General features: G+C 38.3%; 3 protein-coding genes across 6 annotated transcripts in view; all 3 read left to right on the top strand.

Annotated features, from left to right (window-relative positions):
* Positions 1–5,076, top strand: part of mbnl3 (muscleblind-like splicing regulator 3) — a 30,536-nt gene extending 25,460 nt beyond the window's left edge. For all 3 annotated transcript variants that reach the window (XM_062426317.1, XM_062426318.1, XM_062426320.1), the window contains exon 8: positions 2,546–5,076. In XM_062426317.1, the coding sequence (XP_062282301.1) occupies positions 2,546–2,632 (87 nt within the window). In that variant the 3' untranslated portion in view covers positions 2,633–5,076. The remainder of the gene's footprint in view (positions 1–2,545) is intronic.
* Positions 5,077–8,259: 3,183 nt separating this feature from the next.
* Positions 8,260–12,746, top strand: rap2c (RAP2C, member of RAS oncogene family). The gene is made up of 3 exons (XM_062425607.1): positions 8,260–8,996; positions 10,494–10,779; positions 11,395–12,746. Exons 1-2 carry the CDS (start codon positions 8,724–8,726, stop codon positions 10,770–10,772), a joined length of 552 nt encoding a protein of 183 aa, XP_062281591.1. The 5' UTR covers positions 8,260–8,723; the 3' UTR covers positions 10,773–10,779; positions 11,395–12,746.
* A 5,062-nt stretch (positions 12,747–17,808) lies between these two features.
* On the top strand, positions 17,809–24,479 carry zgc:92907 (uncharacterized protein LOC436733 homolog). Of its 2 annotated transcripts, none has more exons than XM_062425550.1 (4): positions 17,809–18,012; positions 20,232–20,394; positions 21,990–22,128; positions 22,229–24,479. In XM_062425550.1, the coding sequence occupies exons 1-4, from the start codon at positions 17,932–17,934 to the stop codon at positions 22,338–22,340; spliced, it is 495 nt and encodes a 164-aa protein (XP_062281534.1). In that variant the 5' UTR covers positions 17,809–17,931; the 3' UTR covers positions 22,341–24,479. The 2 variants fall into 2 exon arrangements, with proteins under 2 accessions (XP_062281534.1, XP_062281535.1); XM_062425551.1 differs by having other exon boundaries at positions 17,926–18,026.
* Positions 24,480–24,982: the final 503 nt, after the last annotated feature.

The raw sequence follows: 24,982 nt of genomic DNA, 5'->3' as shown, positions 1-24,982 counted from the left end.
GAAACTGGGCTGAAATCACTTTTATCCAAATTCAAATGTGCCTCTTTCAAGTCTCCTCAAACCACCACTGTCGATACACTGTAAGAACAGACGAGTGCTCACAGATAAATGTGTTATTTGGTACATTATTATAGTAGTAAATGACATCTGTATTAGTTTCTACTCCGAGACAGCTGTGCTGTCTTATTGTTAGTGTAAAAAAATGAAACAGTGAGTTGTGTGCATACATACGTGTGTTGAAGAGACAATGAATCACATATTTGGTTAGTTGTAAATGCTGCAGATATTACGGCATTTCACACAGAACATTATTCATTCTAAATAATGTTATCGTGTTGTGAATGTATCTAATGCAAAAACTCTAGACATGCCCCTCTAAAAGACAGGCATGTTGATATGTAATGATTCACTATATATAGACTCCTTCTGAGGTCACATAGGTACCATGCTGATACTGTGTTAAGACATATAAAAATATGTGTATTGTTATATAGATTTATATTTAATGTCAGTGGGTGGTGTGACTACTTTTAGAAATATCTTTCACTCTCAGAAAAGGTAGAGCAGAATTGTACTTTTTGAAGTACAAATGTACACCATACAGGTACATTACAGTACCCTTTACTGCAAGTCAATTTTTGTACCCCTACCTTCAAAAGTACTATTATGTACCCAAAGTGCCCAAAATGCACCTATAAACTGCGGTATAATCAATGGGCAAAAAACTGAGAAAATCTGTGTGCTCCCCTTTTTGTTTTTCTATTTTTCAAATGATGTCGAGGTCCGTTCATGCTGCATTGCAGTGTACTCTTCGTCTGTGGAGGGTGTACACAGAAGTACACACTATAGACAGATCATTCAGATGGAGTCACTAGTGCTGCGACAAGGACATGATCCTTCATTGGCTTCCCAAGCTTGAACACCCTTAACTGGACAGGGCCAGGCCAGAAGCACCGGTCTCTAGGACTCACCTGGGTTTCAGTGGATCCTTTTCAGTGCCCTCCCTGAACTGTAGAAATCGTTCCTTTATTTCACGCTCAATTAGTACAAATGCGTCCCTTTTAAGCGACAATACGTTTATTCGCTTTTGTGCGGAGTTAGATTCAAGGACAAATACTTAATATCACTCACTGTCTACTGTACAGTGCACTATGGAGGGCTGCAGCCAACAATTATTTAAATTTAATATATCATTGATTACTCTGTCGATTATTTTCTCACTTGATTGATTAATTCAATCCAACAGTCCACAACCCAAAGATTGTTTTATACAAGACAGAAGAAACCAGAAAAAATTAATTTGATATTTGGCAAGTAATCAATTCATCAACTAACTGTTACAACTATATAACAATAACACTGTATACTGTCCGACATTTTATAGGTGTCTAAATTCTGGGTGTGGAAATTTATCCACTATATAAAACCCTGAAAATGTCCACAATAATGCAAAAAAGTGTAAGAGCACTTTCTGATAACAATACCAACATGCTATGCGTCACATTTTATAGATTCGAAAATTACTGCTCGGTGACGTCTACGTCTGTCAGTCAGACACAGAATGAGTTAAATGTTAAATATGAAGCAAGAACCAGCATTTGATTAGCTTAGCATGAAGACTGGAAGCATTTGAAATCAACTGGAATTGTCCAAATGTTAAAATGTCCGAAATATCTTGAAGATTTACAAGTTGTGTTGTATCTGATTGTAGCTGTAGGGAGGGTTACATGACGTCACTGTTTCTGACATCAGCCAGACACAGTGACGATCTGGATTGTCGTTGTCCCAGCGAGGTAGCCAAGCAACCAGAGATATAATCAAGAAATAGTCATTTCAACTTTTATTTAGATTGATCAAACAAGATATAACTTCATCAGTGAGCCTTAGAGGTGCAGAGTTTCCAGTCTTTATGCTAAGCTAAGCTTACAGTCTCGTGTACAGACATGAGAGTGGTATCAATCCTCTCATCCCACTCTTGAGAAGAAAGCGAATAAGCGCGTTTCCTAAAATGTATTTATACTTCTTTAAACTATCATTTACTTTTAATATTTTATTTATTTTATTTCAAACAATACATGGTTATCTCTAAAGAAATGTACTTTTCAGTATAAGACTACTCCTCCTTTACCTCTGTGTTTAAGTGTGTTGAGCGGTGGCCATGACGACAGTTTTTCAAATCTCAATTTCAACAGAAATGTTCCTCTCTTACTTAATGAAACTGATAATTCGAATGTCCAGGCAAATTGAGTTTGTCTAAATCTTACAGCTTTGAAAGACTAGCTTTGTCCAGCCAAGAAACCCCCTCCCTCTAGTCTCGTGTTTGTCTCTTCCCAACTTCACGTCATTATGCCTTCACTTACTGCTGTCAGCTGGAAATAACAGAATACTTGATTAATAAATTGTGCCTCTTGAGGGCATTTGAATTTTAAGTACATTTAGACATATGTATTGATGCACAAAAGTGTGTTAGCATGGGGAATTGCAGTGTGGCACGAGAAAATTTCAAATTTGTTTTTACCTCTTTCCCTTTCTCATCCTCCTTTAGGCCCGCTGTATTCTCACATACAGTCATGAATCATTACTCTGTGTCCACCTGGAATATGCAAAATGCTCTGCTCATTGTTTCCAGTGACCAGATCCTTTAGCATGTGGACAGTTCATTCAGTCCTGAGCATACTTCTGGTTCCCGGGGTACAAACAAAGGGCCTTATTTCTCGTTCACTGTATAAAGATGTGATAGCTGTGTATAAAAATGACATGTATTAATGGTAAGTTTAGCTTTTTTTATTTGACATTTTAAAAAACACAGCATGGAAACAAAAAAATCATTTATACATAGTTAATAGTTTGTGTAGACCAACAACAAAAAAAGGTATAATAAGAGAATCTACATTTGTATACAATGATGGGGTCATTGTTAATGGTAATAGTTGCTGTTGCTATGGCAACAAAATGACAACATGGCTACCTTTCTATTATCCTAATTGTGAATTTTTTCACATGAATTGAAATGACATACATCACTAACTTATTCAAAAAGGGAATGTCTAATTAGTTTGTCTTGTAATTGCGACTTGATTAAATATTTTGTATGGAAAACTTAAATTCCTTGTAATATCCAAAGGTCCTTAGGGGAGATCAGGTGTTTATTTTGTTTTGTTTATTTGAGCTTAATTGTTTTTTCCGTTCTTGTACATGGTGTTTTTCAAAATAATACGAATGGATTTTGGCTTTTAAAGCAAACACCTATCTGTCAGGGAGGTAAAGAGGCTTTTGGACTGAACGTGAGATTTGAATTCTTCATCTGTTTTCTGTCAAATTCAAACGTGTCCTCCTGCAGACCGGACGGCCCTCGCTCGGCTGTCTCTGCATGGAGGTGCAAACCTTCGTGAGTGAGTTCTGTTTCAGTTTCGGCCAAGAAGGTGGTCCAGAAGTCTCTTCCTGCCCAGCTGCGCTGGGTGATGTCGATCCTTGCCGTGGTGTATACGAATGTGTGATGTTCACCTTGTTTGCACTTATGTACATAACTATGTCAAAATACTCAAAATTTATTTTGAATAAATATAGATAAAAGAGTTGATTAAAAATCAAATCAATGTAGCGTTAATGATGAGTATGTCTATCATTTTATTATAGTAAAAAAGATTGCTTCATGTCCTTTTGTTTGTTAGCTTTTTTGTTTGCTAGAGCCCTGTTCTTTGCCCAGCTTGACATTGCCTAGCTGTGAACCACGAATGGTTTGCTTTTAAAAAAAAGAAGCTTTTATCAGTTAATTTACAGAAGCAATTTTGGTCCAACAATGTCTGACCCTAACATCAAACAAGAGAGGTGGATTAAAAGTAACAGTTAAACTGGAATATATATGTGATGAACAGTGCTTACCTTGCCCATAGCTCATGAATACACACCAACATGCAGGTGCACATAGTAATGCACCAATATAAAGCACAGAGTAGCTCCAGCTGCAGGCTGTCTGTAGATAAGCAGCCCAGAAAATAAGATCAGACATACAGATCAGACTACAGGAGGACTCTGGTGTGAGATTTGTACACAGGGTTTAAAGTTCACATTCATTTCTGTCATTTTGTGAAATTAGTTATTATTTTCTCCCTTGGTGTCATTATCCAAAACAATAATAAATCTGAATTCTCCTCAGGATTACAGTCAAAATTGAAACCTGGTTTTCCGATGTTACTCTTGCAGCAGCAGCAGCAGCAACATCCTTACACAACTCTGTTCCTGCAGATTTGGACATATGATGCTCTTCAATTGCTCTTAAAGCCAGCGATTTTGTTGCCATGGCACTTGTCCTAGTGGTGGATGGATTGAGTCATCCTGGTGAATCGGTTCACAGCCCTCTGACTGTTTAATATTGACTTCAAGGGTCTGTGCACAGAGACGGGTCTCTGTTCTGTTCGACGTGTACCCACAACTCACCAAAGCTTCTCTACTTTGACTCACCAGCTCTCGTCATCACTACTGTCTCAATGTACGGTGAAAAGTGTTTGTGGAGTGGACTTAACATACATATGTGGGTTTCCAGTCGCCAACAAACGCATTTATTTTTAGAGTGATATTATTATTAAATTGACTAGTTGTTACCATTAATTTAAAGCAGTTCAGTTGTAATTGTGCCTTTATCATGCAAAATATGATTTTATTGTTTTGTTTTGTTTTGTTTATGATCAACATTTAAATCTCACAAACAGCACGTGTATTGACTGTGTGTGAAGTCTATCCCTTTATTTTAAATCCTTTTGTTGGTGAGCTGTCATTAAATTGGGTACAATCGAAGTGCCAGACTGAATGGCAAACCTGCGGGAGGTGACGAGGGCCAAAGACTGTTCAGGACTAAGCCATATGAAAAACTCTTTCTGACACTCTAGGACAGACTTGAAAGTGACTGCTGTTTCTTAGTCACCAAATCGTTTCACTCTGTTTTCTGCTTGTGGTGCTTGTATGTGCTGCTGTGCTACATGCCAATTTATTTTGCAGTGTATAGCTATTAAGAGTAAGTTAATGTGCCTATGATGAGTTCTGCTATTTCTGTTTGACCTTTAATAAAACACATAATTGTGATCTCCTTGTAGTGTGTTTTTTTACTCTATTTTTGCTTAACCTATGATACATTTATGGATTATACGGTGTTGGTTTACCTGTGCATGACTGTTGATTGTGTTAATATGAACATTAGATTTACAGGTGAACTAATGGATGTCACATGAATGTAGATGTGGAACGTTAAAATATTGCATCAGAAACTGGAAATCAGCTCATTCATTGATTGCAATACTTGAACGTTCTGAACTACAATGTTTAATTTGAATTACAGACATTATCAGCCAGCATATCAGACCAAATCAAAGTACTTTTTTTGTTTGATTTTATAATTGTGTGTTATTATTGGAGCATGTTTCCAACCATCCATGTGCTAAAAGTGAAAAGCAAAAGGAACAAAAACATTAGAGATAAAGAGTCAAGTGATAACATGCTGATTGGTCAAAAGTGCGCTCGTTTGTGCCTGTAACTGCAGGCTGCGCTCCATTTTGGCCATTTTCGGTGTGCTGCTTGTCACATAGCGGCAATGGTGGGGAAACCTGCATGAATGGTGCAGATGTGATGAATCTGCTGTGGTATGTTTTAAATTCACCATTCCCAATTGGATTCATTCATGGTAATCCATATGACATATTTGTTTTATAGTTTTAGTCTGAAATGTTTATGATGCTGTTGTAATGGTATATTCTTTACTTGCCACACAGAGGCATTGTTTCAAGTCAGCAAAAGCAACATGTACTGTTTTGTTTGAAATGTAGTTTTAAATCATACCCACCCGGCTTAAACCGACTCTGTGCCAGTCAGTCAGGTTTTGGAGCACACCCACCCATAACAGTGACATCACCGACACACACCTTGAACACACACACCTGAATCACTGCAACATGGTGAGGAGTTAAAGCAAAAATAAGATTTTTTTAAATTTGTGTCATGTTGTTCTTTAAAGTGTGGTTGAATTCAACAAAAAGTTAAATGAAATCACTTCTTGTGTTATTCTTCCCAATAGGTAAGACTGGCTTTTATGAAAGCTTAAATGATATCTGATTAATAAATGGTTAAATTGATCAATTATATGAACAGTTTTCACAATTCAAAATTTAAAAAATTTGAATTCAAAATTAAATGTGGTGATTTGGTCATGTTTGTAGCATCTGAAGCTTTCCCATTATTTCATGTGTATTATAAGAATTGCCTTAAAAGACAGTTGATAAATCTCATCACAAGTCTTAAAACAGCAGTCAGGAGCCAAAACGAACATTGAAACTGTTTTTTCTCGCTGTAATCATTCCTCCTGTTCATACTGACCTTTAGAAGATTCAATAATAATGCACTTGCAATGTGAGTGATGGGGGACAAAATCCACAGTCGTCCTGTGCAAAATGTATTTAAAAGTTTATCTGAAGCTAATATGAAGCTTCAGCCATCCAAATGACTTAAATCGAGTAGATACTGTATCTTTAAACGTTAATCTTTTTAGAGCCAAAGTCTCTCTTTTTGTTACTAGCACCACAGCTCAACAGTGAAACACAAAGAGGGAATTTGATGCTAAAAAGACTGTAAATGTGGCAGATATCCTCTTGATATGACTAACTCAGACTGCTGAAGTCTCATTTAAGCTTCAGATAAACTTTTAAATCAATTGTTGCACAAATTGACTGCATGGACACACTTTGGATTTTGGCCTCCATCAAGACAGACTTGAAGATTTATTAACCTGCGCTGTGTACATTAGGTATATTAAGCAATCCCTGCCTGAAGATTTTAAACTTGCAGAATCTGTGATATCTTTTGAATCACTTCTCAAAATCTATCTTCTTAGAAAGGCTTTGATTTTATTGTTACCACACTGTTTTATTTCCAACATGTCATGTCTATTTTATTGTTTTATTTTATTGTTTTAATCTTATACTAGGGGTATTTCATTGTTTTATTTTAATTGTCTGGTTTGACTGCTTCACTGCATAACTTAAATGTTTTAACCAAATACAGCACTTAGTAATGTTGGAAAAGTGCTATATAAATTAAGTGTAGTTTTATATATTATTATTATATCTATGGCTTATTGCTGTAAAAAATATGATACATTGCACATTTCACTCACTGGTGTATGTCTGAGCAAGCTGTATTGTGATTACCCCTGGTGTCATCTTGTATGTATATAAAATAATGTCTTCTTTTTTTTTTTACCATTTAATATTTATCTCAGCACTCTTCACTTATTTTTGTGTAAGTACACTGAGAGCCATTAAACCAGAGTAAAACTGCTTATATGTGTAAACACCACACGCCATTAAAGATGATTCATACTCTCACATAACTGGTGTTACACTGTATTTGGTGACCGATAAAATGATGTGACCTGCAGTATTATTATAAGAAGTGGAAGTACCAATGCCACAATATAATAATACTTAAGTAAATCTTGCATTTAAAATCCTACTTAAAGTACTAAAGTTGTAATTCTGCAGAGAAAAATTCAAAGGCTCCCACTCCCACTAAAAAGACTGATGCTGTCCTTACTATATAAATCCTAGGAACATGTATATAATCTCAGGAACCTCTGCATATTGCACATTTATATATTGCAGAATTAATTACAGATATTGTTTACTGTATGTAGTATTTTATTTTATTTTATTTAACTTTATCAATTTCACTTGTACGCTGCTACTTTTTCCCACTGTACTGGTGTGTCAATTTGAATTTCTCCCAAGGGTGATCAATAAAGATGTACATCTTATCATATCTTATTTTATCTTATCAAGTATGATGCAGGATGTTTACTTGTAATGAAGTAATTTTACATTGTGGTATTGATACTTTTACTTACCACTCCTGTTGTCTTCCAATTGACCGTGCAACTTTTGTCCTCTCGGGTCAAAATTGACCCAGTTTGGTCTGATTAATTCTGTGTTACTTTTTTTTAGCCACCTTCATTCCAAACTTATTATCACAGGTTTTACACATATTTTTAGGCCTCATTAAGTGAAAGCATACCTCATTTTTGAGTTGTCCTCCAGGGTCTAAAAATTGATCCAAAGACAAAAGGAGGGTGAAATAAAGAATCTGAGTACTTCTTCAAACACTGCAGGTCACAGAATCTGATGGGCCACCAAATACTACGCAACACCGGAAGCGGAACTAATGGAAAAAAACACAACCGGAAGTGTTGTTCTGGTTAGCGGAAACGAGGCTTTTAGATTCAGGGAAGCAGTTGGAGTAGAAAAAAAATATTTTCTTTCTGTAATAAAAATCTGCCCAGTGCGGTGTTAAGCACACACTGGAGCAGCAACAGCCCCCCCCCCCCATGGACCCTCGGAGCTTAACTTTGACTCAGCGGTGCGTCCGTCGATAGCGAACACACCGGGGCCGGGACCAGGCCGGGACAGACGGACACGGACAGCACTGCGGGCCGCTGTATGAGGGGCATGCTGTCGGTAAGAGGACGAGCAGCTCCGTGTGTGTAGGCAGAGGCAGAAAGTTACCCGGTAAAGAAACTCGGAGCATGGGGCTCACGTCTAGCTAACGGTGGTCGGTCCTAACTCGAGTATGAACGCTGGGGTCGGGTTAAAGTGAAAGAAGAGGGGTTCCTTTGCTTGTTTAAAGGCCTGATAAATGTTTCTTCGCTCCGTCGTTAGCTGCTCCGTTTAGCCTCCCCGCCTCAAATGAAAGAGTATAAAGTGGTGGTGCTGGGCAGCGGCGGCGTCGGCAAGTCCGCGCTGACCGTCCAGTTTGTCACCGGTACCTTCATCGAGAAGTACGACCCGACCATCGAGGACTTCTACCGTAAGGAGATCGAGGTTGACTCCTCTCCCTCCGTGCTGGAGATCCTGGACACGGCGGGGACAGAGCAGTTCGCCTCCATGAGAGACCTGTACATCAAGAATGGACAGGGCTTCATCCTGGTCTACAGCCTGGTCAACCAGCAGTCTTTCCAGGTAGCTCACATACTCACAACTTAAAGACCCCCTCTATGCATGTTTAAGATGTATGTAAAATACTTTGAATATGAATATTTGTCTGACACAGTTTAGTTTTCCTTCACAAAAAACTTCAAGCATCTTGTTAAAATCCTTAAAATGACCCCCTGCTTCTCACCCATTAAAAATCCCAGACTCTATTAATATGCAAATGTAGTGAATCAAGTTTATTTGTATGGCCCAATATAACAAATCTGTCTCAGGGGGATTTACAGTGAGTACAGCAATGTTCACCCTCTGTCCTTAAACTCTTGAGTAGTAAGCAGGAAACTCCCTAAAAAAAACTCCAACAGGGAACAAAATGGAGGAAACCTCAGGAAGAGCAACAGGGGAGGGATCCCTCTCCCAGGACAGATAGATGTCTAATAGATATTGTATGTACATAATAGAAAAAGAAAGATAAATAACAGAAATGCAACATGGAGCATGATGAATAAACTATAATGGATTTATAATATTATATATAAGAAGACTGTGGTGAAGAGGACGATAAACAAGATGTCTCCTGATTCCCTGCAAAGTCTATTCTCACTCATCTGAATATGAGACCATCATGGGCCTCCAGACTATTTGTGATATCCTAAATCCTGCTCATAGGCCTGCAGCCTAAAATCAGAGTTTCGATGAGCACAGAGAAACTTTCTACTTTCAGATGAATGTGAAATCAGTTTCTTCAGGTGTGAAACAATACGTCATTCTGTGCAGTGAAGGAACAAGAAGAAAAACACATTTTTGAGTGGAGGGGGACTTTAAAGTCCGCACACAGAAAGGTGATCAGGGTTTTAAGTTGCTGCATAAAGGTCTGATGAACAGTACCCATGTTTTTAGTGCTGTTATTTCAGATCCATGAACCATCCTGTGACTCCTGTTCATTTTAACCTGTTGCTACTGTAGTTAAGTTGGGATCACACAATGTGGTGCTCTCATGGTGTATTAGGATCTTAAAATAGGGATCTGGAGTATAATATCTGATTTATTGCAAAACATTGATCTACTATACAACACAATATCTTTGTAACTACAGAGGAAACTGCCAGAAAATGTCAAAGTCAATAAGGACTCATTGTTTTTATTTCTATATTACGGTACCTTCTTCCCAACCGCAGCAGTGGTTTGGCTCCTTGATGATTCTCCTAATCTTATACTTGGAGCGCCTGGTGTAAATATCTTTAAGGCAGGGTCAAGCGCCACTTGTTGTATGTTCAGCCAAACTAACCACTCTTTGCAGGGCCTTGTGGTCCTGTTTAGTGCTGTTTCCGTACCAGGCAGTGATGATACGCAAGCGTCTAAGAAACAGTCTCTGCCAAAAATCAACAGGTTTTAGGGTTTCAAAGTGCTCACAGGATTAGGACACAACTATAAACTCATACTGATTTTTATTCCCGCCCTATTGATCACCTTGTGGTTTCCAGGGAAACTAACACGCTCATGCTCCTTTCTTCTTTCATCTTTCAGGACATAAGACCAATGCGAGACCAAATAGTGCGAGTGAAGCGCTTCGAGAAGGTGCCGTTGATCCTGGTGGGGAACAAAGTCGACCTGGAGTCTGAGCGCGAGGTCGCAGGGTCAGACGGGCGAGCTCTGGCTCAAGAGTGGGGCTGCCCTTTTATTGAAACTTCTGCCAAGAGCAAGACCATGGTGGACGAGCTGTTCGCCGAGATAGTCCGACAGATGAATTATTCCACGCTGCCGGAGAAGCAGGAACAGTGCTGCACGGCCTGTGTGGTACAGTGAAGAAGAGGTACGGACACTTCTGTTCTCGTCCTCCTTTGCATGCTTAGATTCACACTCAGGCTGCAACGCAGAGCTTACAAACACAGCACAGTTGGTTGGTCACTAATTTTACAAGATGTGATGAAATGTCCCTGCGGTGCCGGTGTAAAAATGGTTCACAAGCTGAGGAGAAATGTGACACATGGATGACTGTGTGGTGCTTCAATGCAGTGCGAGGGAGAGCAGAGGAGAGATTCAGCTGGAAGTGAGAAGGACGAGTGGGTGGTGCTGCTCTGCACAAACCGTTGGTTTAGCTTGTTATCATAAGATCGCACAAAGTATGTGGCATGAAGATCACAACTGTCTGAGCAGCTCAGGGGCGGGAGGGGGAAAAAGCCCCCAAAGAGTAGAGACTAATGAAGCAGACAGTCCTGTGAGCCGAGCCGTAGAAAGAGGAAAATGGAACATCCTGAAAAAGAAATTATGTTCCAAAACAGGAAGTGCACTTTAGATTCTGTGAGAAATGTTGCCTGCGTTAAGCACTGCTGGCACAGATGCACGCTGAGAATGCCAGTTTTGACCTTTTTATACCTGTTGTAATAATTATCTCTTCTCCTTTTCTCTGTTTTTTTTTTTTTTTTAGATGCACCATCTGTGTGGATCACTGCAAGCATTTTGATGAACCATGAACAACCAAACTTTTGACTTGACAAAACTTTATCGCAGCTGGTGAAGTTTCTGACTTTCTGTCACAGAGCATCTGACAGGAAAGACGTCGTTCCTATTTTTGATATCATAACTGTTAGAAGACGTTTTCTGCTGCAACCTTAACGGCCTTTGTGATGTCCTGGGATGGAGCTGTTCTTCAGAAGACAGACTGACTTGGAGCGAGCTCGGACAGCCATCTGTGAATTTCAGTCTCTCCCTTTTTTTTCTCCTTTTAGTCGGAAGTATCCCTGAAGTAATAAGCAAGAGTGTTTGTGAGGTTGCAGCTTCTTTTTAAAGCTGCTTTAAGCACTATTATATACTTTATTATTAATTGTATTATGTCTCAAGTTTGGAGTTTGAAAAAGTATTTCATATTATTGACACATTTTTACTTTTCAGCATGCATACTTAAGGAGCTCATGAGTTGCTGCCCAGGTTTACGGTTCGTTTTATTCAGCAAACCTTGAATTACACCTAAACTTTATTAAACTTAAGCTTTTAAGCTCGAGGAAACTTGATTAAACCTGTGACATTTTCATGAAGGGATGGTCATTTTATCCACCCTCTGGTATAAATTTTAAGAATCTTCCTTTTTTTTTATCGCAGTAGCCTGAGGCAGCTTAGCTCAACCGAAACTAGGCATGCTCAAAATTGAAAATGTCCTACTAAATCAACTTGAAGTGATAAGAAGAGCCATTTTACTGTGTTTAGCCTGAATTCTGTCAAACATCTGGAACTTTATTGCTGTGCTGTACAAGGCGTGAGCCACGCAGAGGCAGGAGGTCTTCCAAATATCCAGTTTTCTCGAGGAGTCTCTGTCGGAGAATGATTTTGGAAAGACCAAAGGAAGCTCACGGTGCATATTTGTGTTTGACTCCATGATGTGTGTTGCTTTAAATCCAGGAGACGCTGATTCGTGTCATAAAATAACTCCCGCTGCAATGTGGTTTGATAAAAGTTCTGGCACATTTAAGCAGATTTAACATTGTATTCTTTTTTTTATCATAGTAACCTATTTATTAAAAACTAATGACATGGGTAGCCAGTTTTAAACATTTAATTTTATACTAGGTTTTTTTTGCTTTTCGTGACTTTTCAGGATACATGGTATATTCTTTTTTTTGTTTTGTTTTGTTTTTTAAGCTGAGAATTTAACAGAGCCTTAAATAATTTCTGTTGCACCCTGGTCTCATGTTTCTTTTTTTCTCTCTTAAGACAAACCGCTGTTATCAGCTGGTAATAAAACATGTTGGCCTTCTGCTTTCGTCATGAGACACAGTTAAAGTTTCGTCTTTAACAAACAACCAGCTCTGAGTTTTCCTCCTGCTGACCTTAATCTGATCATTTCTCAAATTTTCTCTCGTGTTCGCTACAGCAATAGGGACTTCAGTGGTCAGCCTCATCTTCTTGGTTATGCTACTGTGAATCACGTTAACCCTTTTCTTAAACTTGCAATGGTTACATACAATTCTTGTGCCAATTTTGACCGGTTTTGTAGAGCTGAAATAGTTAATCCCACTAGCACAAGCATTTTGATATTCAAATTATTGTTTGAGTCAGTTATTAAGCCAATATTCTTGAGTAATACCTTGGTTGCAGCCTTTCAGATTAAAATAATGTATAATTGCATTTAAGACTGTTAATCAGATAACAGGCAATTTAAATTGTCAGTTGTAGTCAGCGTTTTTCTTTTCCATTGTCTCACTTTTTATAGACTAAATGAATCCATCACTTTAAGACATTTATAGATTCATCGACAGTGACAATAATCAATAAAGTCCTGATTCTTTGTTAGCAACCATTAAACACACCACACGATCAATTTAGCAGCTGTTCTGAAACTTTGACTCATATGACTTGATCTTCATCGGCAGATTGCGGTTGTAAAGAAGTCTTCCAAGATGGATGCCAACACAACAACTGAGCAATCTCGCATCTGCAGATGAAGATATATTGATACGACTAAAAGCTCCAGAACAGCTACTAAGACCAGCAGAGAGATAGTTTTGTTGGTGATGTAAGGGAAGTTTCTGGTTATCTGAAGCTACGTTGTCTAAAAATATCAAATTAGAAACTGGTTGCACTCTCCACTTCCTTTTTTGCTGTGTTTGTGTGTTCAAGAACCAGACTGGCAGGGTGCAGTACTGTTTGACGGGTGCTTTGCAAATGTGTTTCTTGCATTTTTCACACCCTACAGATTACAAAGCTGCCTCTCCTTCCTCTTGCTCTGCGGTTGGCAGGTGGAGCTGCTGGGTGCTAGACTCTGCACCCTTCAGTGAGCTGGCAGCAGCTGCCGTGTGAGGATAGAGCTGACGTCTCTGAATCAGCTGGGTCACCACAGCTCCTTCAAGCTCCTTGAGGTGGTGGTGGGGGAACTTCCATTTTATCGTCTTATCCTGGCTCCCATGCTGGGTTCATCTCTGTCTGCACCATAAGAGAAAAATACACTAGAGGCTCTCAGCTGCCTGCAGTCTACACTGTTTGCCAGCAAAAAGTTGTTTGTTTAGTGTTTTTTTGCTGTGAATGATGACGATTTCCATTTCTTCTGGTGCTCACAGGGACATATCTGTGTAGTATGCTCAGTTACAGGACAGTTTCTTGTGCTTAGAGTCAAGTAAACCAGTGTGAAACCCTTTGAATTCAAGCATCAAGTAACGTGAGAAGCTCTGCAATGTTTCTGATTAGTTTACCAGTAAGCACAGCTTTGTTGATTTATGAGTTAAAGATGTTTTTTCTTGGGATTAATCTGGTTGACAAAACACCTAAACTACATTTAACTTTCCGGGGTGTACAGAGTTTTCAGATCATTAAAGGATGGGTTCATGGTTTTTCAAGAGTTTCCTAAAACAGTCAGGTGTTTTCCTCGCTGTAATTATTCCTCCTGTTCATACCAGTTATTACAAGATCCCCTTCAATTGTGCTTTCAATGTAAATGATGAGGACTAAAATCCACAGTGTGTCCACAGTCATTTTGTGAAAAAAATGTATTTGAAAGTTTAGCTGAAGCTTATATGAGGCTTCAGCAGTCAGAGTTAATCATATCTAGAGGTTATCTGCCACATTTGCAGTTGTTTTAGCATCAAATTCCCTCTTTGTGTTTCTCTATTGAGCTGTGGTGGAAGTATAGTAACAAAAAGAGAGACTCTGGCTCTAAAAAGATTAACGTTTAAAGATATCTACTCGATTTTACTCATTTTAATGGCTGAAGCTTCAGATTACTTCAGATAAACTTTGAAACACATTTTTGCACAGAAGGACAGTGGATTTTGTCTCCCATCACTTACATTGAAAGGGCATTATGAAGTTATCTTCTAATGGTCATTATGAACAAGAGGAATGATTACAGCAAAAAAAAAAAACCTGTTTCAATGTTCATTTGGACTTCTGACTTGTTTTGAGACAGACTTGGAAAACTGTGAACCTGTCCTTTAAGTAAAAGTAGTAATACTACAACATAAAAATTCACATTAAAGGTAAAGATTGTGCATTCAATATTTTCTTCAGTAAAATAACAGAAGTATCATTATGCTGCAGAATGATTTACATCAGTGTTACTATTAGATAGCATATTACTAGATTGTTACCTTTCCTCACTTGACATGTTGACTTGCTAATCATAAAAGTATAGGTGTTAACAGTCAAATTAATGAAGGCTGAATTTCATTTATGAGCGTCAGTTTCAGGGTGCTGCTGTTGTGTGTGCTGACTCACTGTCACACTGTCCCGGCTGACTGGAACAGTAAACAGTCAGAGACTAAGTTTATTAGTAACATCTGAGCGTTTCCTTCTATGTAAAATCTGTTGTGAAAAAGCCCTGTTAGTAATTTATTAATATGAACGCAGCTTTTTAGGTTGCAGCTTTAATTTGTATACTGTTGCATTTTAGAGAGCATTACAAGATTTGTACATTAAAACTTTAATCTCTAATAGTCAGCTGTTAACTCCAGTTTAGTTCAGATATTCATCGTCCCATAATTCACTCTGCAGCCTGAAAACATAAACATAAGTACAATAAGACAAGTGAAGACATTTAAAATGCTGTTATACACACAATACAGAATATAATGAAAAGTTGATGGAATAAAAACAACAAGACCAGGGATAAGAGGCAGCCAAGAGTCAGTTTATAGTATATAAGAAGAGTGTTTATCACACAACATATAAATATTCTTAATCTTTTATACCTAATATTCAGAAACTGGTGTCTCTGACCAGAAGGGAGAATGAGGCACGTCAGAGGCAATGATTAATTTTGCTGTCTGTGAAATTTGCTGGCTAATCGAACAAATGACTTCACAGCTGTTAAGTAAACGTGATGTGCTGTCTTTCTCTGCGATGCAGTGGAGCAGAAGTACACAATAGCAGAAAAGTGAAGTAGAAGTATCTTATAATTGTACTTTAGTATTTCAATGACTGTTGTCTGGACATTAAAATAGCTCCCAGTAACCAAATGAATCCCAGATTTACAGGTAGACATCTTCCTATCCAGAGTGAAACTGGGATCCACAAGGTCGTGTTCTTTAATTATCTGTATAAAACAAGATTTGAAAACAGAGCCAGTTTCACCTGATGGCCAACATTTTGAATTAGGAAAGCTTTAAATATCTTGGTACCTCCTGGTGAGCTTCTCTGAAAACACAGAGTATATTTTCAAGAGGTGCTCACATCAACTTCAGCGGCCTCTGCGTTAGTCAGCAGATTTTAGATCTTTAATGTGTCATCTTCCTGCCTGGTACGATCACCTAAACTATAGATCTAAGAATAAACTTTCCAGGATTGTGTTAATGGCCAGCAGGATTATTTGTAAACCCAAAAAGGCCTTGACCCAACTTTTCACAGAAAGGACGAGGAAGAATGAGGAAGACTCATGTTGTTTTAATAACTGCTCATCTGTCTTTATGTTGTTTCAACTAAGTTCTGTTCTGTTTAATTTGATTCTATTCCATTCTACTCTACTCCACTCTATTCTATTCTACTGTACTGTACTGTTCTATTCCATTCTGCTCTATTCCATTCCACTCTACTCTATTATATTCTACTGTACTGTACTCTACTCTATTCCATTCCACTCTAGTCTATTATATTCTACTGTACTGTACTCTACTCTACTCTATTCCATTCAACTCTACTCTACTCTACTCTATACAGTTCCACTCTACTCTATTCTATTCCACTCTAGTCAACTGTACTCTTCTCTGCTCTGTTCTATTCCATTCCATTCTACTCTACTCTGTTCTATTCTATTCTGTCTTGACCTACTTAAAGAATTGATGCAGGTTTGCTGCGGTACACCTGCATACTCAGGTACAGGAAGTCTGGACTTCACATGCTGCCCAGATTCCTGTGCTGTGCCTCGCAGGAGTGCTTGTCTGGCACAAATTGAAAGGACAGCAGACCTTTGAAGGAGACAAGGCCTTTTACTCACTGTCACTTGTAGGCCTGGATTTAAAATGAGGGGATGAAGGGCAGACGCTGAGCACAACCATGAGAGATGGGAGACAGTTTTGTCTCATTTACAGCAGGCAGTTCTTGTGTCCCAGGTGCATATCCAGCTACATATGCTGCTGCTTTGCCTGACTCTATCACCCAGTCCTCAAAAGGAGGCTCTCCAGTGTCCTCCAGTTCCTGAGAATTATTTGCAGACCAATCATAATTGCCATCTGGCTCCAAAACTTCAGTGATTACGGAAAAGCAGATAACACCTTTCATTACCATGTAACAGTAAATCATTATCCAGAAAAGAAGTCATTTGTGCTACTTTTCCTGTAAATAAAAAAAGATCAGACACATTACAAACAGAGTTTTTAGGCCTTTAAACATAAACTACAGATCCTTTGGCTTGCCATTATATGCACTTTGATATTCTGGGGAAGGTTTGTAGGTTTGGCTGTCAACCAAAATCCAACTTACTTACTCCGCTCACAAGAGAATTGTGCTTGTTCATTGTATTAACATGAAGTAACTTGATATTGAACAACCTGATACTCCTGGCAAAAATGTTCTTCCACACATCTTAAATGGAGGAAAATGAAACCCTTTTTTGTTGTTGTTTTTAAAAAGGGACTGTTTGGAAAATCATCATAGTGCTTTGAGACTAATGAAAGGAAAACATGCAAAGTGTCTCCGCAGAGTGATGAAGAACTGAAAATATTTGATGTACTATGTGAAGATCATTACTTTTTAAAAACTGTATTATATTATTATTTTATATAATCTAAATTCTCATGTAATTAGCCATGTATGTTCAGATATGTTTATTGTTCGTATGACTTGATGTTGCAGCTCCAGGCCTGTAGGTGGCGGCACGACGTGCTTTAATACTCAACGTGCTGGCGTCATCAGCCGGAGGCGGAAGTAGCTGTCAGCTACATGGTGTGCAGTTGCAGGATGATGAAGATGAGCTGAAAACTGTTTAAAATGACACCAAAACGAGCCTGAAAACTGATTAAAAGTGCTTTTTCTGCGAGCAGCGATGAAGACCGTGTTTGTGACGGTTGGCACCACGAGCTTTGATGAGCTCATTAAAAACGTGACGTCTTCTGAAGCCGCTCAGGTGAGACCAGCTAGGTAAAAGAGACACCTGGTTACTGTGTTTATTAGGAAAACGGCCCAGTGGAGCATTTTAATACCAGTACATCCTCCATGTTATGAATGTTGACATGGGACAATACTATATTCATGTGGGGAGATGTTAATTAGTACTGTATTTAAGTACAGTTTTGATGTGCTTGTACTATAATTGAGTATTTCCATTTGATGCTACTTTGTACTTTGTACTCCACGACATTTATTTGACAGCTTTAGTTACTTTTCAGATGAAGATTTGACACAATGGATAATATAACAAGCTTTTAAAATACATCACATAATTAAAGGTGGTAGTAACATTAATGATGTCCCTAATCATAACCCTTCAAATGTACTTTAAGTGGAAATGATGAAGGCCAAAATCCAGAGTGAGTCAACACAGTCATTTTGTGCAAAAATGTATTTAAAAGTTAATGTGAAGCTTATATGATGCTTCAGAAGTAATATCAAGTGGCTATCTGCCACATTTACAGTCTTTGTAGCATCAAATTCCTGCTTTGTGTTGCCCTGTTGAGCTGCAGAGAAGTTAGGGTTAGGGTTAGTAACGAAAACAAGGACTTTGGCACTAAAAAAACAGATTTGATTTGACCAGTTTGAAGCCTCATATTAGCTTCACATAAATGTAATATTACGATTTAGTTATTTGAATTTGAACACATCATAGCAATGGACAGAGATATGATACAGGGATTGAAGTAGCAATCAAAACAATAACATCCTGAGCGTATCAGCATGTCATAGCAGAGTCATAAAGCCCAAGAAAAAAACTACTTGCATAGAGCAAAACAAACAAAAATGTGGGTCTGTGTGTAGAATGATTAACGATAATAATAGATATGTGGGTCATACAGGTCTAGGCTGAGCAGGTAGAGAGAAAAGCTGCAAGGTCTCAATATGTCTTTGGAGAGGCTACCAAACCTTGTAGTGTATGCCTTGTAGTGTATGTCGGACTTTCTCTAGCTTCATAAAATGAAACGCAACAGCTAACCAGCTTATTTGTGTCACTTTTCCTATTAAATAATACAAGTCACCTGGCCAAACTGTTACAAAGGCAACAAAATCACGTTGGTTGGCAAGTAAGGGGAAGTGTCTGGTGGGAGAACACTGACGCTTCAGATAAACATTTAAATACATTTTTGCACTGTATGATGACTATGGACTTTGGCCCTTCACTTACATTGTAAGTTCATTATGAAGGCATCTTCTGATGGTCAGTATGAACAGGAGAAATGATTAGAGCAAGAAAAACATGTTATATTTGTTTTAAGACAAGAACACAAACACAAAAAGAATAAAATATTTCTACAAATATTTTTCATTTCCATTGATAGAAATGTTCCAAAGTTGCAGTTTAATCGACACATATTTTTTGTTAAATATACAAAATTGTAATCATTCCTTCTATATTAACTTTAAACTCGTTTACAAAGTCGCTGGTTGGCTGGCTATTACAAACAAATGCTGTGTAGCCAAACATTGTTCAATAAATAGTTCGAATTATTGGCAATATTTCTTGCTGAATTTGAGTGAAAAGATTATAAAATGATGCACATGATATCTAGAGTATTTCACTTTGCTGGAATGGTGCAGCCACATAAACACAGAGTCTTGGGTTTAAATATTCCACTCAGTAATAAAGTCACAGCTTCAGTTAAGAGCTGAAACAAGTTGACGCAAATTATATCTGACACTGTAAGACAGTTAGGGAGAAGAATATTTCCAACCTTTAAGCTACTAAAAACTGTATATAAGGGGTTTAAAACAGCATGCATGCATACTTGGTGAATCTGGAACCATGCTGTTTGTTTGCTGTAGATCTGTGTGAAACCATTACTATCACATACAAGGAAATATGAAACTGAACCTGTGTGTGTGCGTGTGCTGTGCAGTGTCAGGTGTTGTTCCAAGGAAAGCAACTTGAGCTCAGTGCGGTTCCTTTTATGGCTCGTAGGAAACTTCAATATCAGAATACTTACATGTTCGACTCTTCACAGTGGTTTTGAATTTTGGTCTGAAACCTTTGAAACTCTCCATGACTTGGGTCTTTGAAAATGTCATTAACATTACTTTATTATCAGGCTAATTTACTGCTATAAAATAAGTGAATGGATGAAATAAGTGTGAATTAGTTAACTTTTGACCAGTTTTATTTTAAAAAAAGTCACTGTTTTTTTCTCCCAACAGGCTTTAAAATCTTGTGGATATGAGCGTTTGGTTCTTCAGGTTGGAAGAGGATCTCTTCTTCCAGATGCTGACAGCTGTCCACACATCAGACTGGAGGCTTTCCGATTCAAAGATTCGATAGCGGAGGACATGAAGCGGGCTGACCTCGTTATCAGTCATGCAGGTGAGTAAAATATCAAACACTTTGAGCAGGTGTAAATAGTGGCTAAGCATTTCTGTAGTTTTATAAATCAAACTTCAGACTATTTTATCAGGTTTTTAAAAAACACAATACACTTTAGTTAACTTGTTTTAGCTAAAAGGTGTAGTTTTCATGCTCATTGCCCATCCAGACAACATTGAGTGTGTAGAATTCAAAGCAAAAAAAAAATGCAGGTATGTCAGTGTTGTGCAAACATTCACAGACAGATGCAACATGAGGGCGTGAAGCAGAGCGCTAAAAACACGACAGTACACAAACAGATATTAAGCAAAGTAGTTGAGCACTGTTCTGACCCAGCTCTGTGGCCACCAGGAAGTAAGAGACACACCATGTTAAAGATCATTTATTAATTCACATTAAACAGACAAACTAGATATTTACAATATGGGGTGTGGATTTCAGTGTAATACGCATTCTGCTGTGAACGATAGGAAGATGTGTGTGTGGGTGGGTGTTGTACTGTGGGAAAAAGCAAAGACTGAAGCAACAGAAGCAAATCAAAAAAGGCGCCTGTGGGGAAAATGTGAGAACTGGAGGGAGCGGCACACAGGTTTAAATAACCTGGGGTCACAACGGGGCCCTCAGCTGTTCAAGGTTAGCCTAACGATCCACCTGCAGGGTGAGAAAAGAGTCAGGTGAACCACAAGCAGCACCAGATGACTCAGCAGTGGTCATCACCCACACAGCATGTTTACTTATTTACTGCATATCTGTTTTTTTTGTGTCTTTGACTGAAATGCCAGCATGCAATCCACAAACTGACCTGAATCTGGAGTGTTTTCTTGTTTGAGCGACAGTCGTGTGGGCGTGTTTCCTCCTTCTTTGCTCGAATTTTGTCTGCCAGTAGCTGCACAGTGCACACCTGTAGAAAAGGTGCTGCTGGTGCAAGAAATCAGTAACAACATGGCCACGGTTGGAAGTCTTCTTAGAATTCTGCAGCTTCAAGCTATTTACAAGAAACAGGGAGGAAAGAAATTAACAGAAGTATTTGTTTTTTAATAAGACAAGATCTCAATTCAGTAGAAGACCTGCTAGTTTCAAATTGCGTACACTTCACTTGACTGCTACATGTTTTGTTTTTTGAAGTGCATCTATCGAGATTCTCAACAGTTGCTGGTTTCGGTTTACGTCACTCAGTTGTGAAAATCAGCTTGCAGAGACTTGAAACTTGGTCACGATAGTCAGATAAACTGTCAGACGTCTGTGTCCGTGTTTGTTTTTCTTCAGGGTTTAATTTCATGACAACACATGACAACAATACTTTAACTTTTAGCCACATAATAATGATAATGACCACATCTTTTTTTTCTGTGGTGGCCGTAGTATAAATATATACAACTATGTGTTCTTATACATATTTCATGTTGTAGTGTCGTCCATAATTATCAGAAAACATTCATTACAAAGCAACTGACAATAAATTCAATCTAAAGCATATTTCAAATCTCTGCAGTTTGGTTTTCACACCGTAGTAAAATCATTGGACACCAGCAGCTGCCCAGAGTGTAGCAAAAACACGGACTGCTCTTTTAATAGTGGGTCATGTTTACTCTCAGGGGCAGGAAGCTGCTTGGAGGCCCTCGGTGCAAACAAGCCTCTGCTGGTCGTTGTCAATGACAAGCTGATGGACAACCACCAGCTGGAGCTGGCTAGACAGCTACACATGGACTCCCACTTGCTTTACTGCACCTGCAGGTATGTGTCCCTATAGTGTCTATACAGTCTACAGTATATGTGTATGTAATGAGCATAAAATAAAAGTGAGGATCTTTTTTCCTTTTGATAAATCTTTCAGCACCCTGACAGAAACACTGAGGACCATGGATCTGTCTCTTCTTCAGCCTTTTCCGCCTGGACAGCCAAAGAATTTTGCCAACTTTCTCGACAAAGCCCTCGGCATCCAGTGAAACTTTAATTTAAACAGGACTGCTTATGTTCTCAAACTGAATTCAACAATATCATGTTGATACATGGTTGATACATTATGATTGCACAGTACACAACTGTTTAACATGATTTATTCTATTTTTATACCCAGTGTGTATTTGTTAATAATACATTCTTAACTTCGCTGACATTTGGTTGTTTTTTCAGGTGTGACATGCTGAATAGCTCCAAACCACAGTGTCCATTTTAAAGGAGGATGTTTTGGCCCTTACTGTTTATATTTAAAGTAGAATCTTCTCTGTGCTTTTTCTACTAAGTCAAACCTAAATCTGCATAACGTCAGGAGAAATAGGAGCATTTTAAAATGTCTTCTTAGCTCAGATAAGAGGCACCACCTTCCGCTTAAGTGATCAGTGTATGAGAGGCCATCATAAATCATCTGACCTGCAGAGAAGAGTCATACTCTGTGTTTGTATTAGGAGCTGAAATCCTCAATGAAGCTCTGTTGGGGTCTTTTTAATTTATTTTGAAGACAGAGATCAAATCTTTTTTTCAGCTTTGTGGAGCGAGCGACCCATCGAGAAAAGTTCATATTTTTAGAGAATGTACTGCTGTTGCTCTAATGCTGCTGATTCATGATGTCTTTACGCAATACTTTCTTCACATGGAGAGGTTTTGTTTTACAGGAAATGATGGGCGAAGAGCAGCACGTAGTCAAGTTCTGCTCTAAGCTGAGTTTAGACTCACAGCAGGAAACATTTCTGTCCACTTTATACCACAGAGTAAAAGTCAGAAAGTTTTCAGCAGCCACTTTGATTAACTTAACAAACGGCTGTGTTCATCTGATATAAGGCAGCTAGTCAAACAAGCTAACACTGATTTCACCTGCATTTAGTGATCAATCTGTTGCAGTTAATTTCAGTATAATCACCTGAAAATAATTGTTGCGTTTTGGTTAGCTTAGAATGAACCGTTTATATCTTGCACCACCATGTTTCTACAGTAGCCCAGAACAGACAAACCAAACTGCCTCTGGAGAAGGCCTTTCATTGTTTTCATGAGTTTTGCGGTCACCTCAGATTCCCTGACATGCTGCAAGGGGAGGGTGAGTCGGGGAGGGGGGGATTCAACTTTTTGCAACCTCACTGCTTGATGCTACTAAATTCCACACACTGGTTCTTTAAACTCAAATCTCATATCACTGAGGGGGAAAATCACAGAGGACTTCAGATAAACTTCCTTCTTAGGAAAGCCCCTCCTGTTTGTTTCTAGAACAATTTCTGTAGAAACAGAGGGATCAGTTTGGTAGGAAACATGTTTGGACAGACGACTTTTGTTAGTTTCTTTGTTCAACCAAATGTGTCACAGCTGACGATCATGCAGAATGCAAAAAAAGAAGTGTAAGAGCTTTAGTTTCTAATTCTGTGGTTAAACCAGACAGCTGTGCCACATTAGCTTAATTAAGGAAATGGTTACTTTTCGCTGACAGAAAAATTATAAAGTAAGTGGTAACACTGAGCAGCGGTTTGGCACTCAAAATTACTTGACTGAAATACCAAGTGACCATGAATATGTCTAGATGCCACTTTGACATTTTTGCATTATAATCAGTTTAGTAGCACAACCCATTTATCTTTAAATAACTACTTTGCTTCCAGCCAAATTCACTCAGGACACAAAATAACATTATATCATTTGGTTGGCAGTGTCTGTCATCAACAACCAGTTTTGGGGAAAAAAACCCTCTTTATTCCAGATCTTTTAGGTAAAGTCACAGCCTTTTTGGTGTTTTTTGCTTAAATTAAACAGTTAAACTGAGCTGTAGATATCTGGTTTAGACCGGTTCTGCCAGCCTCTCCAGAATGATTCACATGATAGTTGTGCAAACTGCAAGTTAATCTAATAGAGATGGACACTTTAATAGAAGGTCACATGTTTACTGAGCCAAAGCTTGTTTTTCAGCTTTACTTTCATTCAAAACTTGAACTGTTTGTTACAGCACATTATAATACATTCAGGTAATGTAGCTTAAATATATATGTTTTATACTGGTACTGGTACTGAAAAAGGCCTCAACACTTCAGGAGATGTTGGGCAAACAATCAAAAGGTGGACATTTAACTGAACATAGTATCAGATTAAACACATTAAACAGTGTCAGGTTGGACAGAAATTACAGTTTAGTTTGAACTGGCACTATAAAAGTCATTTTAGTTTTAAGAAGGCTTATTGAAAGTATTTTGCATATTTATGTACTCATAAATACATTTTCATGTCATTTGTGTGTACTTTGTGCGTCCATATTTGTGCTCATTTTCACTTCCTTAAAACTGAAGTTTCTATTTAACAAATAGATCACAAAAAGTCCCGTTAAACAATACCACATTCACTTCTTTAGAGTAAACAACCGTTGATTAACATTAGAAATAGCAGCTTTCACAGAAACATCACAAGCTTAGTAACAAACTATGAATCCCCTGAAGTCAGGGGATAGTAAAAAAAAAAAAAAAAAAGTAAAAAACAGAAAGCAAAGTGCAACTAATTGACTGTGAATGAATGTCGTGACTCCTGCACTCAGACAGAAAAACAACCTGATTTGAACCAATTCTGTACCAAGATGTCTGATAAAGAACAAACCTCCTATTCATTAAAAGAGTGGACT

This window comes from Scomber scombrus, chromosome 9 (assembly GCF_963691925.1).
Source record: "Scomber scombrus chromosome 9, fScoSco1.1, whole genome shotgun sequence".
In the NCBI taxonomy this organism is placed as follows: Eukaryota; Metazoa; Chordata; class Actinopteri; order Scombriformes; family Scombridae; genus Scomber; species Scomber scombrus.
This window is presented reverse-complemented; position numbering and strand designations above follow the sequence as displayed.